This window comes from Phacochoerus africanus, chromosome 2, assembly GCF_016906955.1.
Source record: "Phacochoerus africanus isolate WHEZ1 chromosome 2, ROS_Pafr_v1, whole genome shotgun sequence".
NCBI lineage: Eukaryota > Metazoa > Chordata > Mammalia > Artiodactyla > Suidae > Phacochoerus > Phacochoerus africanus.
Genome location: NC_062545.1, coordinates 27,020,059 through 27,036,374, shown reverse-complemented (window position 1 = coordinate 27,036,374; position 16,316 = coordinate 27,020,059). Strand labels below are relative to the sequence as shown.

The 16,316-nt window shown below is 40.8% G+C and overlaps 1 protein-coding gene across 1 annotated transcript; it reads right to left on the bottom strand.

Annotated features, from left to right (window-relative positions):
- Positions 1–223: 223 nt before the first annotated feature.
- Positions 224–16,103, bottom strand: IL22RA2 (interleukin 22 receptor subunit alpha 2). The gene is made up of 5 exons (XM_047769324.1): positions 15,668–16,103; positions 12,950–13,085; positions 10,028–10,206; positions 1,716–1,885; positions 224–733 (listed from the first exon to the last, which is right to left on the bottom strand). The coding sequence occupies exons 1-5, from the start codon at positions 15,726–15,728 to the stop codon at positions 584–586; spliced, it is 696 nt and encodes a 231-aa protein (XP_047625280.1). The 5' UTR covers positions 15,729–16,103; the 3' UTR covers positions 224–583.
- Between the last annotated feature and the right edge of the window lie 213 nt (positions 16,104–16,316).

Here is a 16,316-nt window from a genome sequence, read left to right as displayed (position 1 = left end):
TTTTTAAAAAAATTATTCAAGATTTTCTTTTAGGGCCACACCCATGGCATATGGAAGTTCCCAGGCTAGGGGTCAAATTGGAGCTGCAGTCGCTGGCCTATACCACAGCCAGAGCAATGCCAGATCCGAGCTACATCTGCAGCCTGCACCACCTTTCATGGCAATGGCAGATCCTTAACCCACTGAGCAAGGCCAGGGATCAAACCCACATCCTCATGGATACTGGTTGGGTTCGGTACTGCTGATTCAACATTTTAAAAATGCCTATTGATCCTTGGTTCTTAAATTTTCGTTTATCTGACTTAGAAGAATGGAGATTGTTTGGGATCTTACAGTCAGAAATAAAGTTTTGTATTTCATAGAGCCCTTCGTTGTCTGCCTCTTCTTTAAATTCTAATTTGGGGAGTGGTGCTTAAATTGAGTTTACAAATAAAATATAATGAAGAAAGATTGATTAAAGATGTCCTAAAGTAGAACAGTGAACATTTTGTTAAGAAAACATAAAAATGACTTTCCATGAGATCCTTCGAAAGGAGCCCTCCCACTCTCAAGAGAGTGTTTGATGACCACTCTGCAGAGCACTTCAAGGAATTTCCACACATCTCTCTTCACTTCTCTGACTTCTTCTGTCTAACATGGGCTGATAGATTTCAGCCACCACACAGTAACTCCTGTGAGGGGTTAGAGCTTCAATTTCAACAACTCTGCGGGCTCCCTCATATACCTTTTGTTCCTATACACAGGGGAGGAAATGAGATGATAAATGGTTTTTAGTAAGTCATTGATTTACCCTGTTTTCAACAAAATTAATAAATTGTTCATGACCACACTAGTAGATGGGCTGTAGGGTTTCTTCCCAGACACATGCTCTTTCTCCAAAGTCCTAGCTCACAGACTGAGAAAGGACAGGTCACATGGTTATGGAGGAACAATGGGCCTTCTCCCCAGCGATGCCGATTGGTTGACCTAGTGGTCAGTCTCTTATTTAAGAATTTGAACTGTGTTGTGATTGGAGAAGGGAATACATTCGGAGATAATGATAGACACGGAGCCTGTGACCACAGAGACAGAGTGAGATTCTTTACCACTCGTTTCTCCATTTCTCCTTCTTGGCCATCGGCACTTTATTTCTCGCTTCTGGCTGGCCATAAGATCGATTGTTACCGCATAATGAAAATCCTCCTCTCCCCTCCAACTTTCTATTTGAACCAGTTTGAATGAGTTTGTGTTTTTTACAGCCCAACGGACCCTGTCTTGGATGGACACCAAAAAAGGAACATTCAAGTAACCATTAAACTAAAATAAAGGCACCATCAGGGGATTATAATATTATAGCAAAATTGGCACAAATATATAATGCTCTGTTTCAAAAGCCACTTTAAAATAAGGCGTGGAAAGTCCCACAAAAACAATATTTGTGGCGACTAAATGGAATTAAATACTGCTAATACAAATCTTTAGATATGTAGGGAAGAACCAATGGAGACCGACTGAATGACTGAGAAGGCACAGACAACACAGACACATACATACAAATCCTGATGGCGATGTTTATCAATGAGGGTGAAAGTGAGAAGAAGCGAAAAACAGAGATAAGGAAAAATAAGAAGGGATAGAGTAGCAAAAGAGAGGACATATCTTATGCCCCAAACGTTGCTTAAACAAAAGAAAAAAAATCCTAACCTTATCTATCTTATCTATTCATCTGAACTTACCTTTTCTAGTGAATTGTTAATTATAAAGAGACGGTATACTAGCTCATAGTAATTTTCCATTGATACAGCTTTTCCTTTTCCGTCTCTATATGGTAATTTGGGAGCATGGAGAATCACCACCAAAGAGCCATTCACTTGGGTTATATTCATGATAGGAGGATCGATTTTTGCTGGAAAAAAGAATAGGAAATTTTGATAAATGATTTTTTAAATGTACTATTTCATATGGGCACATTATGCATAATACTGAATCAGTGTTAAATTCAGATATCTGGAAAAAATCATTATGGAGAGCTACTGCAAACACCTAAAATATAAATTATCTGAGAAGTGTCTTTGAAGAATGATTTTTTATTTACAAAGACCGATACACTCCGAATTAGCCTTAAGAGGACATTTATCAATCATTTCCACAGCCGGCGGTGATCATTTTGGAAAATAAAGTAAAAAAAGTTGTTTGTGTAAAGCTTTTAGTATAAGACAATTTTTTTGTAGGTCCTTAAAGATGTAAAATTTCAAAGCAGCTTTAAAATCATTTGAAGACTTTTTGCTACGAAATTATTTCAATGGGATTATGTTATATACTTTGGAATAGTAGGAGAAGGATTGAAAGAGAATATTTGGTTCTTGCACTTTGGTATCAATAACTACATGATTGTTAACTAGGAAAGAAAACTAAATAAGTTTAACAGTCACTTTAATTTTCCCCAGATGAACCGTAGTAATTCTAGATTAATTATTTAATGGGTTTTCTTGTTTGGCATTCATTGTACATATTTCAGTTTGTAGATTTATATCTTTCACAATTCTTATTTGATTCTCCATATATCTTAATTTATTTTATATTTTCCATATTTTTTTCTCAGCAGATTATTCTGAATGGTTTCTTCAGAGCTGTTTTCCAGTCAACCAGTTTACTACTTTGTCATGTCTAAACTGATCTCTGACACCCTCCCATCAAAATTTTCTTTCAATGATTATATTTTCATTTCTATGAGCTCATTTGGATCTTTTTCAATCTATTTAGTGTTGTAATATTTTGTCCTTTGATTATATTTTTATTCTCCCTGTTTTTTCTTTAATCTTATTTATTATGAGCTTCCCATATTACAAATTCTTGAATTGCTGGTTTAACTGGCGCCTGTTTCTCCCAAACTTGCTTGTGTTGATCTGTTTCCTTGGGTTTTTATTGTGAACACATGTTGAAAGTCGATAATTTCTCCTCTTTGGTGTGAATTTTTAAATGTAAATAAAGTTTTTATCTGCATATGATACAGATAAATAAATCAAGAGAACATGGCTCAACAAATCTTTACAAAGAAACACTCCTAAATAGTTACCGCCTGGAACAAGAAAAAGGACATTTCTAGCAGCCCAGAAACCTCTTCAAGTTTCCTCTAATTACACAACCCCAGAGGATAATCACAATTGTCCTTTCATCACCATGTACATTTGTTTTTTGAATCATACAATATACATTTTTGTGTGTGTCTGGATTGTTTCACTCTTTCATATATATATATATATATATATGGGTTGAACTGTGCCCCTCGAGCCACATATGTGACCTACACTGCTGCTTGCGGCAATGCTGGATCCTTAACCCATTGATCAAGGCCAGTGATCAAACCCATATCCTCCTGGAGACTATGTTGGGGCCTCAACCCACTGAGCCACAATGGGAACTCCAATTTCTGTTATTTAAGCTGCCCAGTCTGTGGTACTTTGTTGTGGTAGCCCTGGCAATCTAACACGTACACATCCATCCATGGTGCATGTATCAAGTTTATTCTTTTGAATGCTGTGTGGTATTTAACTGTATGAATGCTACAGTTTATCCACTGTGTTATTCACAGACTTTTAAATTGTTTCTAGCTTATGGACAGTTTGAATAAAGTTGCATGAACATTCTTCTACATGCCATTTGGGAAACATGCATTTTGTTGGGAATATATCTAAGAGTGGAATTTCTGGGTCATAGTGTTTACATATGTTCAGCTTTTATAAAAATGGCCATTTTTCCACAGTAGATGCACCAATTTATATTCCCTTTAGCAGTATATGAAAATTCCCCTTTTTCATATCCTCTCTAACACTTGGCATTATTATTTTTAACAACTTTATTTTCTGGGAGTTCCCGTTATGGCGCAGTGGAAATGAATCCGACTAGGAACCATGAGGTTGCAGGTTTGATCCCTAGCCTTGCTCAGTGGGTTAAGGATCTGGCGTGGCTGTGAGCCGTGGATCGCAGATGCAGCTCAGATCCCATGTTGCCATGGCTGTGACGTAAGCTGGCAGCTGTAGCTCCTACTCAACTCCTAGCCTGGGAACGTCCACATGCCACGGGTGCAGGCCTCCCCCGCCTCAAAAAAGAACTTTATTTTTAGTCATCCTGGTAAGTATGTAGCACCAATTTATTGTGTTTTTAAATTTCATTTCCCTGATGACTAACAGAATTTTATATGTTTAGTGGCCATTTGAATATTCTTTTTCGTGAAGAGCCTGTTCAAGTCTTCTGCCCGTTTTTTAATTTGTTGTCTTTTTATTACTGATTTGTAAGATTTCTTTGTACATTCTGGACATATTTCTTTGTCTAAAACATGCATTATGAGTATCTTCTCTCTGTGGCTTCCATTTTCACCATTTTAGTGGTATATTTTGATAAACAGAAGTTCATAATTTTAAGGTAGTCCAATTTATCAGTCACTTCCTACATGGTTAGCACTTTTGGAGGTCTATCTCTCCCTAAATCTTAAAAATTTGTTGTTTTATAGGACAGTAGTCAGTAAGCATCTTCTGTAAAGGGCCAGATAATAAATTCTTTAGGCTTTATAGGCCATATGTGTCTCTACTGTAACTGCTTGACTTTACCCCTGTAAAGTGAAAGCAATCACAGACAAAATGTAAACAAACGGGTGTGATTATGTTCCAATAGAACTTTATTTACAGGGATAAATTAGGAGACTGGAATTAAAATAAACACACTACTGTATGTAAAATGGATAACCAACAAAGACCTACTGGATAGCACAGGGAAATCTACTCAATATCTTGTATCAGCTTATAATGAAAGAGAGTGGGAAAAAAAAATGGAATCACTTTACTGTACACCTGAAATTTGTACAATATTATAAATCAACTATATGCCAACCAAAATTTAAAAAAATTATTTACAGAAACAGGAGCAGGTCAAGTTTGGCCCACAGTCTGTAGCTGCCAAGTTTCACTGTTTTCATCGAGCCAGACTTTATTTTGTTAATGGGTAATGTAGGGGGCCAAGATTTCTTGTTTTCACAGTTGATCCAGTCTCCTTTATTAAAAAGTCTGTAGCTACTTCGCTGAACTGCACTATGGACATAGATCACATGACCTCAACAGTGTGGTGCTGATTCTGAACTTGGGTTTAAGTATTTGGTTTTGCATCTACAAGATATCCTGTGGCACCATCAACCTGCCACAACCTCAAATGCTGCTTTTAATTTAAGATTTTTATTTTAAAATCTTGCTACACCAGAAACCAGATTGTGTTAACCTAAAATAACTTCCTGATGCTCAGAAACAGGTCTCAGGTGAGTCAGCGCATCCAGTTGGCTCACTAGGCCTGTATCATAGATTCTAGGAACAGACTGTCCTAATACCCTTGAAACATGTTTTTCAAAAACCTCAGGATCTGTGGCAGGAGAGGGCAAAGCTGGAGGATGAGGAAAGAGCTGAGTGGGCGGGGCTCCTCAGCATTGTTTCAACAAATCCAGTTTTAACAGTTTCGTACACTGGTTTTCTCATTCTTCTAAGAGGTAATGACATAAGGCTTTCTGTTTGTTTTTAAATGGGGATGGTCATACAGAAAAAAAAACCACAAGCCCTTCTTAACACAACACTCTCAATTTAAATAGAATTGAGCCAAAGCCTCACCTCATCTCACCCAACGTCTTTGGCTAATCTTAACAGCTGGTCTAATCTAAATAGTGCGGCTCTGGGAGTTCCCGTCATGGTTAAGGAACCCAACTAACAACCATGAGGATGTGGGTTTGATCCCTGGCCTTGCTCGGTGGGTTGGGGATCTGGCATTGCCATGAGCTGTGGTGTAGGTTGCAGACTCGGCCAGATCCTACCTTGCTGTGGCTGTGGTATAGGCCGGTGGCTACAGCTCTGATTCGACCCTTAGCCTGGGAACCTCCATGTGCCACAGGTACGGCCATAAAAAAGACAAAAGACAAAAGTCAAAAAAAATTAAACAGTGCTGCTATGAACATTAGGATGTATCTATTTTTTCAAATTAGTGTTTTCATCTTTTCTGGATATATGCCCAGGAGTAGAATTGCTGGATCACTTGGTAACTACATTTCTAGTTTTTTAAGGGCTCCCAATACTGTTTTCCATGGTGGCTGCACCAATTTACATTCCTACCAACAGAAGGTTCCCTTTTCTCCACACCTGCTCTAGCATTTATTATGTGTAGACTTTTTGAGGAGGGCTATTCCATTTGGTGTGGGGTGATACCTCATTGTAGTTTTGATTTGCATTTGTACAAGGTAGCCTAATAGGTCGCACTTGATGAAGCTTTGCTTGATGAATATATTTGACCTTGACAGCATTTTCTGGGCTTGAATGTAGTAATCAAACTACTTTGTAAAATCCCTCACTGGTGTGTATCAGCTGAGTCATGCAGTCTCCTTTTCCCCAACTAGAGAATTGTTGGTTGGATGTATTAGACTCGAATCTCAAATTATTCCAAGAAACAATGTGCTGGATACCATGAATTGGTTTGGTCAATTCCCATTCTGCTTTCTTGCTAGTCCAAGAGCTGGAAAAGTAAAAATGCCTTCTTCTAAACTCCACTGAATCTAGCATTTTGGATATGATCCAATTAGTTTGGATCTAATTGGACATTGCACCAGTTAGACCATTAGGGTGAGATTTGGAAGGCAAGTGAGGTAATAATGCTATAACTTTTAAGACAATTTATTTTATCCTTTCCCATAGGATAATTATGAACTGGTCCTTCTGGTCAAAATTGGACCATGATTCTGAGTTGATGATAATCCTTGGGGACTCAGAATGCCACTGTGGGTTATTCTTATAGGAGTAAGGTAATAAAAGCAAACTCAGGAGTTCCCGTCGTGGCGCAGTGGTTAACGAAACCGACTAGGAACCATGAGGATGCGGGTTCAATCCCTGGCCTTGCTCAGTGGGTTAACGATCCGGCGTTGCCGTGAGCTGTGGTGTAGGTTGCAGACGCGGCTCGGATCCCGCGTTGCTATTGCTCTGGCGTAGGCCGGTGGCTACAGTTCCGATTCAACCCCTAGCCTGGGAACCTCCATATGCCGCGGGAGCAGCCCAAGAAATAGCAACAACAACAGCGATAACAAAAAATAAATAAATAAATAAATAAAGCAAACTCAATGAGATATATGTAACAACCAACAAGCCATGATCATTTTTGGTTCCCTGTTCTATGGCATGAAAGTTGTTATGGGATGAAAGGGCAAGTGGATGTCTAGGAATTTCTCCTTTGAACAAGAGAAAAGTCAGAAGTACTACTGTATTCTTGGGGAAACTGCAGGAAATCATGCACCAGAAATGCCTTGAAAGATGCAGAGGTTATGATACATATTACTTCCCCATTTAACTCATTTACTTGAATCATACCCTCCACCCAAAAAGGTGAGTCTTGAGTAATAAAAGGGATAATTATAAATGTCCTCAAGGGATGACCATGGTGTCACTGCTATTCAATATAATGTCTCTGTTCTGGGGCCAATCAACACAGCCTCTGATATACAGCCAGTGATTTGGAGATGTTCCCCCACCGCCCTTCCTTTATCCAGTAATTTGAAAGCATCAGAACGGATTCACTTGTCTTTCATTGTCATCCTGGTTCTCTATCACATACAGTCTAGAGAGTCACTGATTTTCTCAACACAGAATATGATGTTGGTCCACTAACTTGAGCACACGATACTAGTTGCACTTGGTGTGCCTAAAGGACTTACTAGACATTGTAGATGCTTTAGGAAGATACATGGAAACAGAATGTTGGAGTTCACTTTCCTCTGGGTTTGTTGAGACATTTCCTCCCAAGTGAGAGACAAATTGCTTCACTTTACTTTCCCTACTTCCCGGTAACTGGAGGACCAGTAGTGAACTCCAAGTAGAGTTCATTTGATGTAGCAGATGTTTTTGATCCCTTCCCTCTTGGGATGGGTGCTTCCCACACTGGGATGGGTGCTTTTCGGATGACATATTTGTCTTTCTTGTTTCAATGCTTTTATCAGCCAATCCCCATGACCATCCCCTACTGTGGATATAGTGAATGCCTAGTTCATGAGCACAGCAGCCCACAATATATTGCTTATGACAGAAAAATCTAAGTTAATCTGGAAGAAGTGAACAAGTCTAACACCCACAGGAATATTTTGCTTTACCATATATCCCATCACTCAAAGTCTCCTGGCTTGATAGGAAGGTAAAGTGAATAATTGAAAACTAGTTTGAGAGACAATACCTTGTGAGGTGATATATGAATTGGTATATCTGTAATCTCGTAACCAATATATGGTGCTATTTCTTCCATGGACAGAATTCACTGTCTAGGATACAGGAAGTGGAAGTGAGAGGGCCAGTTCTCATTACTAAACACAGTGCACGACTCACAAATAGTTTGTTTCCCGTACACTTGATCCCTAGTTCTTCTGGGTATAATAACAATGGTTTCAAAGAATTGGAGGTTGAGGGTGCCTTCTGACAGCTGGGAACTCTTTATGACATTTACCCAGCAGGGGAAAATGAGGTCCTTGTGATGTCTAGGGTGGCTGGTTCTGATTATCAAAGGGAAATAGAGTTGTTGTATATACAATGGGGTTAATATAATTAGTATCTTCTGGGGTGCCTCTTAAGGGGGTGGGGGAAGGGATAAACTGAGAGTCGGGATGAGCATATACACATTACTGTATATAAAATAGATAACCAACAAGGACCTACTGTATAGCAGAGGTAACTCAATGTTTTGTAATAACCTATCAGGGAAAAATTCTGAAAAAGAAGATATATCTCTATATATACATATACATACTATACATATGCATAACTGAATCACTGTGCTATATGTGTGAAACTAACATGATATTGTGAATCAACTCTACTTCAATAAAAAATTAATTAATTAACATATAGGTAAAAAAGAACCCCTACAATCAATGATAAAAATTAATGTAAGACTATGTTAAGCTAATACAAGAAATATGAAAACTCAAACTCCTCAAGAATGAAAAGTTGAAAAGCTGAGGTGCTGGCTGAAATGAAAGCAAATGCTGAGTTAACAGAGAGAGAAGAAGGTATAAATATTAACTACAGCTTCATGACTAGTTACCATTGTGAGGACTGCAGTATATACCCATATTTTCTGTCTTGTTTTGTTAGGCACACTTTGGTACATATACATTAAACACTTCCCTTTTTTCTCATACCTTTTGTCTATTACTTTATGTAAGATCTATTGGTAATGGTTTCTTTTATAATTTACATTATAGGTTATATTATCCTGAGATTGCGATTAAATTAAAAGAAGAATTTACATCATTGAGGAATGGATAAAGAGAGCACTTTTCATCCTCCCTTTTGTAGAGGTTACTAAACATCTTAATTTCCCCAACAGAAAATTTTTCTGGAGTTCCCTTCATGACTCAGTGGTTACCGAACCCGGCTAAGATGCATGAGGATGCCGGTTCGATCCCTGGCCTTGCTCAGTGGGTTAAGGATCTGGCTTTGCCGTGAGCTGTGGCATAGGTCGCAGATGTGGCTTGGATCTGGCATTGCTGTGGCTGTGATATAAGCCAGCAGCTGTAGCCTGGGAACTTCCATATGCTGCTGATGCAACCCGAAAAAGGAAAAAAAAAAAAGAGAGAGAAAGAAAAATTTTCTAATGTATTTTCAAGAACTTAACCTTCATGCTTAGGAGGGGCAGCAATGTGACTCCTTTCCTGCCATCTAAAAATACTTCTTTTTTCTAGGCAGCAACATCTTGGCAGTGGATAGAGTGTCAGTTCTGCGGTCAGATGCAGCCAAATTTGAATCCTGATTCACAGATGCAGCTGTGATAACTGGGCTACTCCTCAAGGCTCTGTGCCTTGATTCCCTGGGCTGTCAAATGAGAAGAGTGAAAGCCAACTGCTAGATCTGTAGTGAGAATAAGATCAGATGAGATTGCCGTGTGGCTCTCAGCAATGCACAGAGCTGGTAGCTGGGTAGCCATGCTCTGTGAGGACTATTCAAGGGCAGGAAGAGCAAACGCAAAGAAACTCCATGGAACTCACTTTCCCACCAGGGAGTGAAGCGCTGTGTCATGGTCCAGCCTGAGTGCATCCCAGCCAAGGTCGTCCTCACTCTCCCATAATAAGGTTCCCATATATCTGATGTTTCATTGGTAAGGTCACAAAAGAACTCTTGAATACCCCAGCAGTTTTCTTTATTTTTCCATTGTCTCTCTCCATACCTAGAAAAGGGAAAAGATGAAAATCTGGGTTCCTTTATTCCATTAAAGGAGGGTTCGATTTTTTCAGTCTATTAATTTTCAGGCTCGTTGAAATTTGTACTCCAATATCAACACCATGGTGGAAGGTGATGGCTACTCTTAAGTATATTTAAATCGTTTTTTTTTTAGCCAAGGTGCTATCTTGTTGAAAGATAAACTCGAGCCTGATAACCTTTTGGAGTGCCAGCATAAGGGTTTTGGTTTTTCAGTACGTAGTGAAGTTTTTCTTCTGGTGTCTGACCAACTTCCATTTTTGAGTACTAGTTCTGCACATCCTTCATGCTCCTGAGGTTTCAACTCTTTGTGGTTTTCATCACTTCTCATCAGCTGGCTGTTGAGTAATGTGGCTGATTCTGAGAAGTCGCTACCACTTTTCATCTCAGGTGATGCTTACACAACACAGAAGGTCAATCTCTATTTTGACAACTGAGCAGGGCTTGTAGTGAGGGCTATATAAGGAGTTTGGTAATTAGAGGCTGGGAGTGAGGGAGGAGAACCCATGAAGAAAAAATATTGAAGCAAAGAGTCAGACATATTGATTCAACCTAAGGCTACAGGATGATATAACAGCAAAAGGGAAGAGTAATGCTCCCCTTCCTTACCTGTCACAAATCAGAGAAAATGCAACAAGGTGATGGTGGAAACAGAACAGGAATTAGTGGCCGGGGAGAAAAGATCCCAAAATATTTGTTGAAGGACTTGAAAAATAACTTTCCAGGCATTTAATGAGGAATATTACAGGTGTCTGTACTCTGTAAATTCTAAGCTGACGGGAGTTTCACTGTATCAGAAGACACCATAAAAGCAGAACCAACAACAGATATTGAGCACAACTGTTACTTATTGAAGAGACACTGTCTTTGAATTTAGCTGAAATGATGGTTTCTTTTTCTTTTTCTTTATTTATTTTAGCACTTGGCTGTTTTATTTCCTCAATGATGGTTTCTTTTTAATGTAATACCTCAATTATTGTCCTAGTCAAATGGTACAGTAGACCCATGAGAACTGGATAGGCCCAAAGTGAAAGATTTAAAAAATATGAATCTGGAAGTTCCTGCTATGGTGCAGTGGGTTAAGGATCCGACTGCAGTGGCTTGGGTCTCTGTGGAGGCTTGGGTTTGATCCCCAGTCCTGTGCAGTGGGCTGAGGATCAGGTATCGCCCGCAGGATTTGATCCTTGGCCAGGGAAGTTCCATATGCTGTGAGTGTGGCCCATATATATATGCATATGTATGTATGTATTACATATGTGTATGTATATACACATACATACATAATACACACACACACACACACACACACACACACACATGCACATATATATATAAATCTGCACTGTGCTGTTGAAAATACCACCATAGGAACGGATCCAGGTATTCTGCATTTTACACAGGTTCATGAGCTCTATTTGAGAAAAAGAATTTCAACTGTGAAATTCTTCCATGGTGCCCTAAAGTTTAATCTTCATTTATTTCATGGTAAAAGAACTTCTAATCTGCTGTTTACGTTGGACTATAAATAGGCCCACTTTGGACATAGAGCCTATTTACACTTCTGCCTAAAGGGTAAGATTAAAAAGATTGCAGTCCCTATTCCCCGCATGTGGGAAGCACCTCCAGGGATGCACACATCTGTATTTGGAGTGGAGAAATCTTTATTGTGAAGATTTGTGAAATGTACCATTGCTGCACAAAATATGTTGAGAAAAGCAGCAGCAGTTAGAGACTGAGAAACTTCTGGAGATAGTTGTTCTGGAGATAGGTGTCTTCTGGAGATAGTTGGCGAGAGGTTATTTAATGGAAAAATCTGACCTTGGACCTACCCCACGCTGGAGAGACATGAATGAATTTATGGCATAAAAATTGCTCTTTTGGTGCATAGCTGCATTTGATGTTCTGAATTTCTAAGAAAAAACCATAAAAGCTAAACTATAATATCTCCTGTCTCATGTTCAGCCAGCATCTCAAACTATGTGAGAAAAGGAAAGAGCCTCAACTCCCACCAAAACTCTCCCTGCCCCCAGTGTGTACATGGGGAAAAATCTGTCATTTGCAAATCAGGGGTTTCTGTTCCAGGCCTCGATCCAGAAACAGAGTAGATTATATCTGGATTTTGCCAATAATCCACCAGAATTAGCCTGAAGGTCACATGAGAGGAACCTGAAGGAGCATGATTCCAATTTGCATTCATGCCCACAGGAAGCATTCTTTTTTGAAAGGAATTTTCTAAATAGTAAGCCCAATCTTAAAAAAAAAAAAAAAGAAAAAGGACCTTTAAATTTAAAATTATCATTTACACACTCACTTCCATGTGTCCCATAACTTCTTTTTCAACTAACAATCGCATCAGTTTCATGGAGTACCTATTATGTGCTGAACAATTTGCTTCTAACATTCACTGGACAAAACATGTATCGTGAGTCTGTTGTGAAGCTGAAGGCTAAGCCTATGAGGTTTTGGTCCTGGGTCTCTGAGGGCAGAAGCACCTCTCTCAACAGACTGTACATGATCATCCAATCTGTGTCACCTTCGGGGGAGATACTCCTGGCCCTGTCTCTGTTTCCTCTTAACCCTTCGGAAACTGAAAAAAAGCTCAGACTCTAAACACTCCATCACATTCTAGAACACAGGATCTCAGTGGCCATGTCCACCAGCTGGAGGAAGCTCAGATCACTTACATTTTTTTTTCTTTTTAGATTACTTACATTTTATACTGCACAAAATAGATGCTGCTGTTGCTGGTACAAGCCCCTCCAGGCTGCCAGTGCAAAATGTTGTGGAAATTTCGGGACTGAAAATGGACTCGTTGAGGTTTCAGAGACTTGTGGGCTGGCCGAATTTCTAAAATAATAAGAAAAGGAACAACACTGAACCTTGATAGGAGCACCCGCTGTTATTAGCAATAGTTGGCAATGTGGCACCTGCATCTGGATTCCCTGAAGGACTTGCTATGAGTGCAGGTGGTACAAGTGAAGCCCGGAAGTCAATGCTGTGAATCTTTGATATGATGGTTTTGATGCATGAGAAAGTTTCAGAACAGTTATGTTCCAGACTCTAAAAAGTTTGAGTGATAAATTCCCACCCCTGTTCCCAACCTGGAGAGGGAGTCAGAGCAGTGAAAAGAAATGGTCCTTAGTCCCTTCCTTGGTGGTGATGGAATGTGGTGACTGAGATGAAAGGCCCACACATAGGCCGTGAGCCTACCTCTCTAGGAGGCCCTGCATTACCACTCCACCAAGGCAATTCTGCCTCCAGGACCTCAGCCTAGGACTTGTTCCTTCTTTCTCCATCCCTGGGCCCATCTGGATCTTGACTCATCGTCCTCCATCTCTCTCAAATGACCTGGCTTTATTGCATGTAGATGGTTTCACTCCTGAATGGATGCTCTTATCTGCCTGCATCCTGGTTGCAAGTGCCTGAGCAAATAGGCACCAAATAGTGTTAATACTGTTATTTGCTTTCCTTTTTTACTTTAATTTTTTGGATGGCCTCCAGCACATCAAGTGATGATGTGTACTAGGAAAGAGTCTATTTCCAGAATCGGTTTTGCTCACCCAAATCACCTGATCAATTGTATTTGGCACATAAAAACCCCAGAGGTGTTCTGCAAATAACAGGCAGAGTTTCCTGAAGACCCTGCCCAGAGTTGATCTGCTGTCCTAAAGAGAGATGAGAGATGAGAGAGATTCAGTGCCCTTGATCTCATTGGCCTTCAGATTTCTTCTCTCATTTTTGTAACATCACTGCTACCTCCACCAAAGAAAACAGCAATCACCCGCTACCAGACACTGAGGGGAGTTTACCTGCATGAACTCAGTGAATCTGCCCAGCTTTCTATGAAAAAGATGCTATTGTGGTCTTCCTCTTTTTTTTTTTTTTTTTGGGTCTTTTTGCCATATCCTTGGGCCTCTCCCGCGGCATATGCACGTTCCCAGGCCAGGGGTCTAATCGGAGCTGTAGCCGCCGGCCTAAGCCAGAGCCACAGCAACGTGGGATCCAAGCTGCGTCTGGGACCCACACCACGGCTCACAGCAACACCGGATCCTTAACCCACTTAGCAAGGCCAGGGATCGAACCTGCAACCTCATGGTTCCTAGGAGGCTTCGTTAACCACTGAGCCACGACAGGAACTCCGGTGGTCTTCCTCTTAATGACCAAAAAGCCAAGCCTGGGAGAGGTAAAAAAGCTGGTGCAGCAGCAGACAGGGAAGCTGGTTTTGTACCCAGGCTATCTGACTCCGGAGCCTGCCTCTCATGGGCTATAGCAAACCTCAGGAGCAAGAGCAGAGCCTCTGGAGAGAGGAACTAATGAGGGAAGCAGAGCAATGAGAGGCTGAAGATATTGCTCCTTCTTTCCCTCCTCCTTATCCTCCTCCTGGCTGGCATTCATTAATCCTTGAATGCATCTGAATATTAAATGTATATAAGGCACTGTGCTCAAAGCTTTATATCTTCTCTCATTCTCACAACCACCCAAAAAGGGATGTCCTTTTATTAGTACATTCGACAGATGGGAAAACTGAGGCTGAAAGAAATTGTATATTTTGCCCAAGGTCTGGTAAGAGGCAGAGCCAAGGTTGTTTTGTAGCACTTGAATTCCTGCTGTATCTGCTGATCGAGCCCTTGGGATGCCCAAAGACCAAACACTTAATCTACTCAAATCCACACATTTCTGAGAAATGAGGGCTTGAATTGTTTTTATCTAATCAGTCGCTGGGCAACTGTACAGTCTTGGGAAAGTTACTTGAGCCACTTATCCCTTCTGTTAACTTGGGGTCCTAATGACCTTTTTCAGAGGGTATGTCAGGCAGGTAAGATACTCTCTGCTCTTGAAGAGGTCTCCATGAGGACCCACAGCAAGTTCTCATGTGTTGAGTATGGTCTGTTCCATGCTAGACGCTGCTCTAAGCACTTGGCACATATTAACCCATATAATCCCCCAGGGACCTCAATCCCTATTCTGCAGATGAAGCGGTTGAGGCACAAGAGTTTAAGCCAGTTACCCCAGTTTTCCTGAACAATCAAATGGCAGACTTGAAATCCAGCTTCAGACAATCTGGCTTAGGAGCAATGGAAGTAACTGCTACACTGTCTTGTCCCCTGAAGGCAACATAAATGCCACGGAGATGGAGGGGGATGATATGTGTCCTGTGTGGAGTTTCTTGCACCCACTAGCATGCCTTGCGACTCACTGCATCCACATGGAGTTATTCAGGCTGCAGAGGGAAACTGAGCCAGTATCTTTTCTGATCATTCCATAACAAGAGAAAGTGGAAATTTTTACAAAGCCCAGAAAAGTGCCACTGCCATGTCTAACAGTCCCCTTGAGCAGACGCAGATGACAAAACTGTGAGCAATTAAAAAAAAAAAAAAAACAAACACACACACATGCACACACACACACACACGAAACAAAGCACTTACCTGCCACACCAGTCAGGAGGAAACTGAAGAGGAAGCCTAGAAAGCAGTGTTTAGGCGTCATGGTTGCAGAGTGTGACTGGTCGGGCCACCAGGGTTCCCCTCAATGAGAGGACAGCTCTGGACGAAGGAAGAAGCTAGGATCCTCCCACCAAACCTGGGTTTCATCATGGTTCTTGAAGCAAATACAATCTCATTTTGTTCATATATTATAACGTATCATTATTTGGGGGGAATAAGTATTAAGAATCATTTCAATAAACATTTGCTCTTAAGTCGCTGTGACGACTTGTTGCTGCTGTTGTTTTGTTGTTTTCCTTTTTGGCCGCCCCAAACCTGCACTCACTGCAGAGGTGCCGCTGATCCTGGTCGTGCCACAGAGGGAATTCCTGGATGCTTGCTTTTGTTGGGAGTTTGGTTAGCTGAGAAAAGCCAAAACCCTGAGGACTGGTGGGAGGAGGGCAGGGGAGGGCAAGGAATTGTGCAAGGTGCTGGCATGTGAGTGAATGAAGGAACTCATGAGGCCTTCAGGGAATCTGGCAGTGGGGGCGGGGGTGGAGGTGGGGGCGGCTGCCAAGGCTAAGCCGGCTGATGAGGTGATTCTGAGTAATGGGCCCCTGGCAGGTGTTCAGGCAGGTGGGGTCTCTGGTTA

Coding starts and splice junctions, on each gene's coding strand:
- IL22RA2 (XM_047769324.1), bottom strand. CDS start 15,728: ATGACGCCTAAACACTGCTTTCTAGGCTTCCTCTTCAGTTTCCTCCTG. Junction 10,207..12,949: donor TATTTTGTGCAGTATAAAAT/GTAAGTAATCTA, acceptor TCCCTTTTCTAG/GTATGGAGAGAGACAATGGA. Junction 734..1,715: donor TTAACAATTCACTAGAAAAG/GTAAGTTCAGAT, acceptor CCCTGTGTATAG/GAACAAAAGGTATATGAGGG.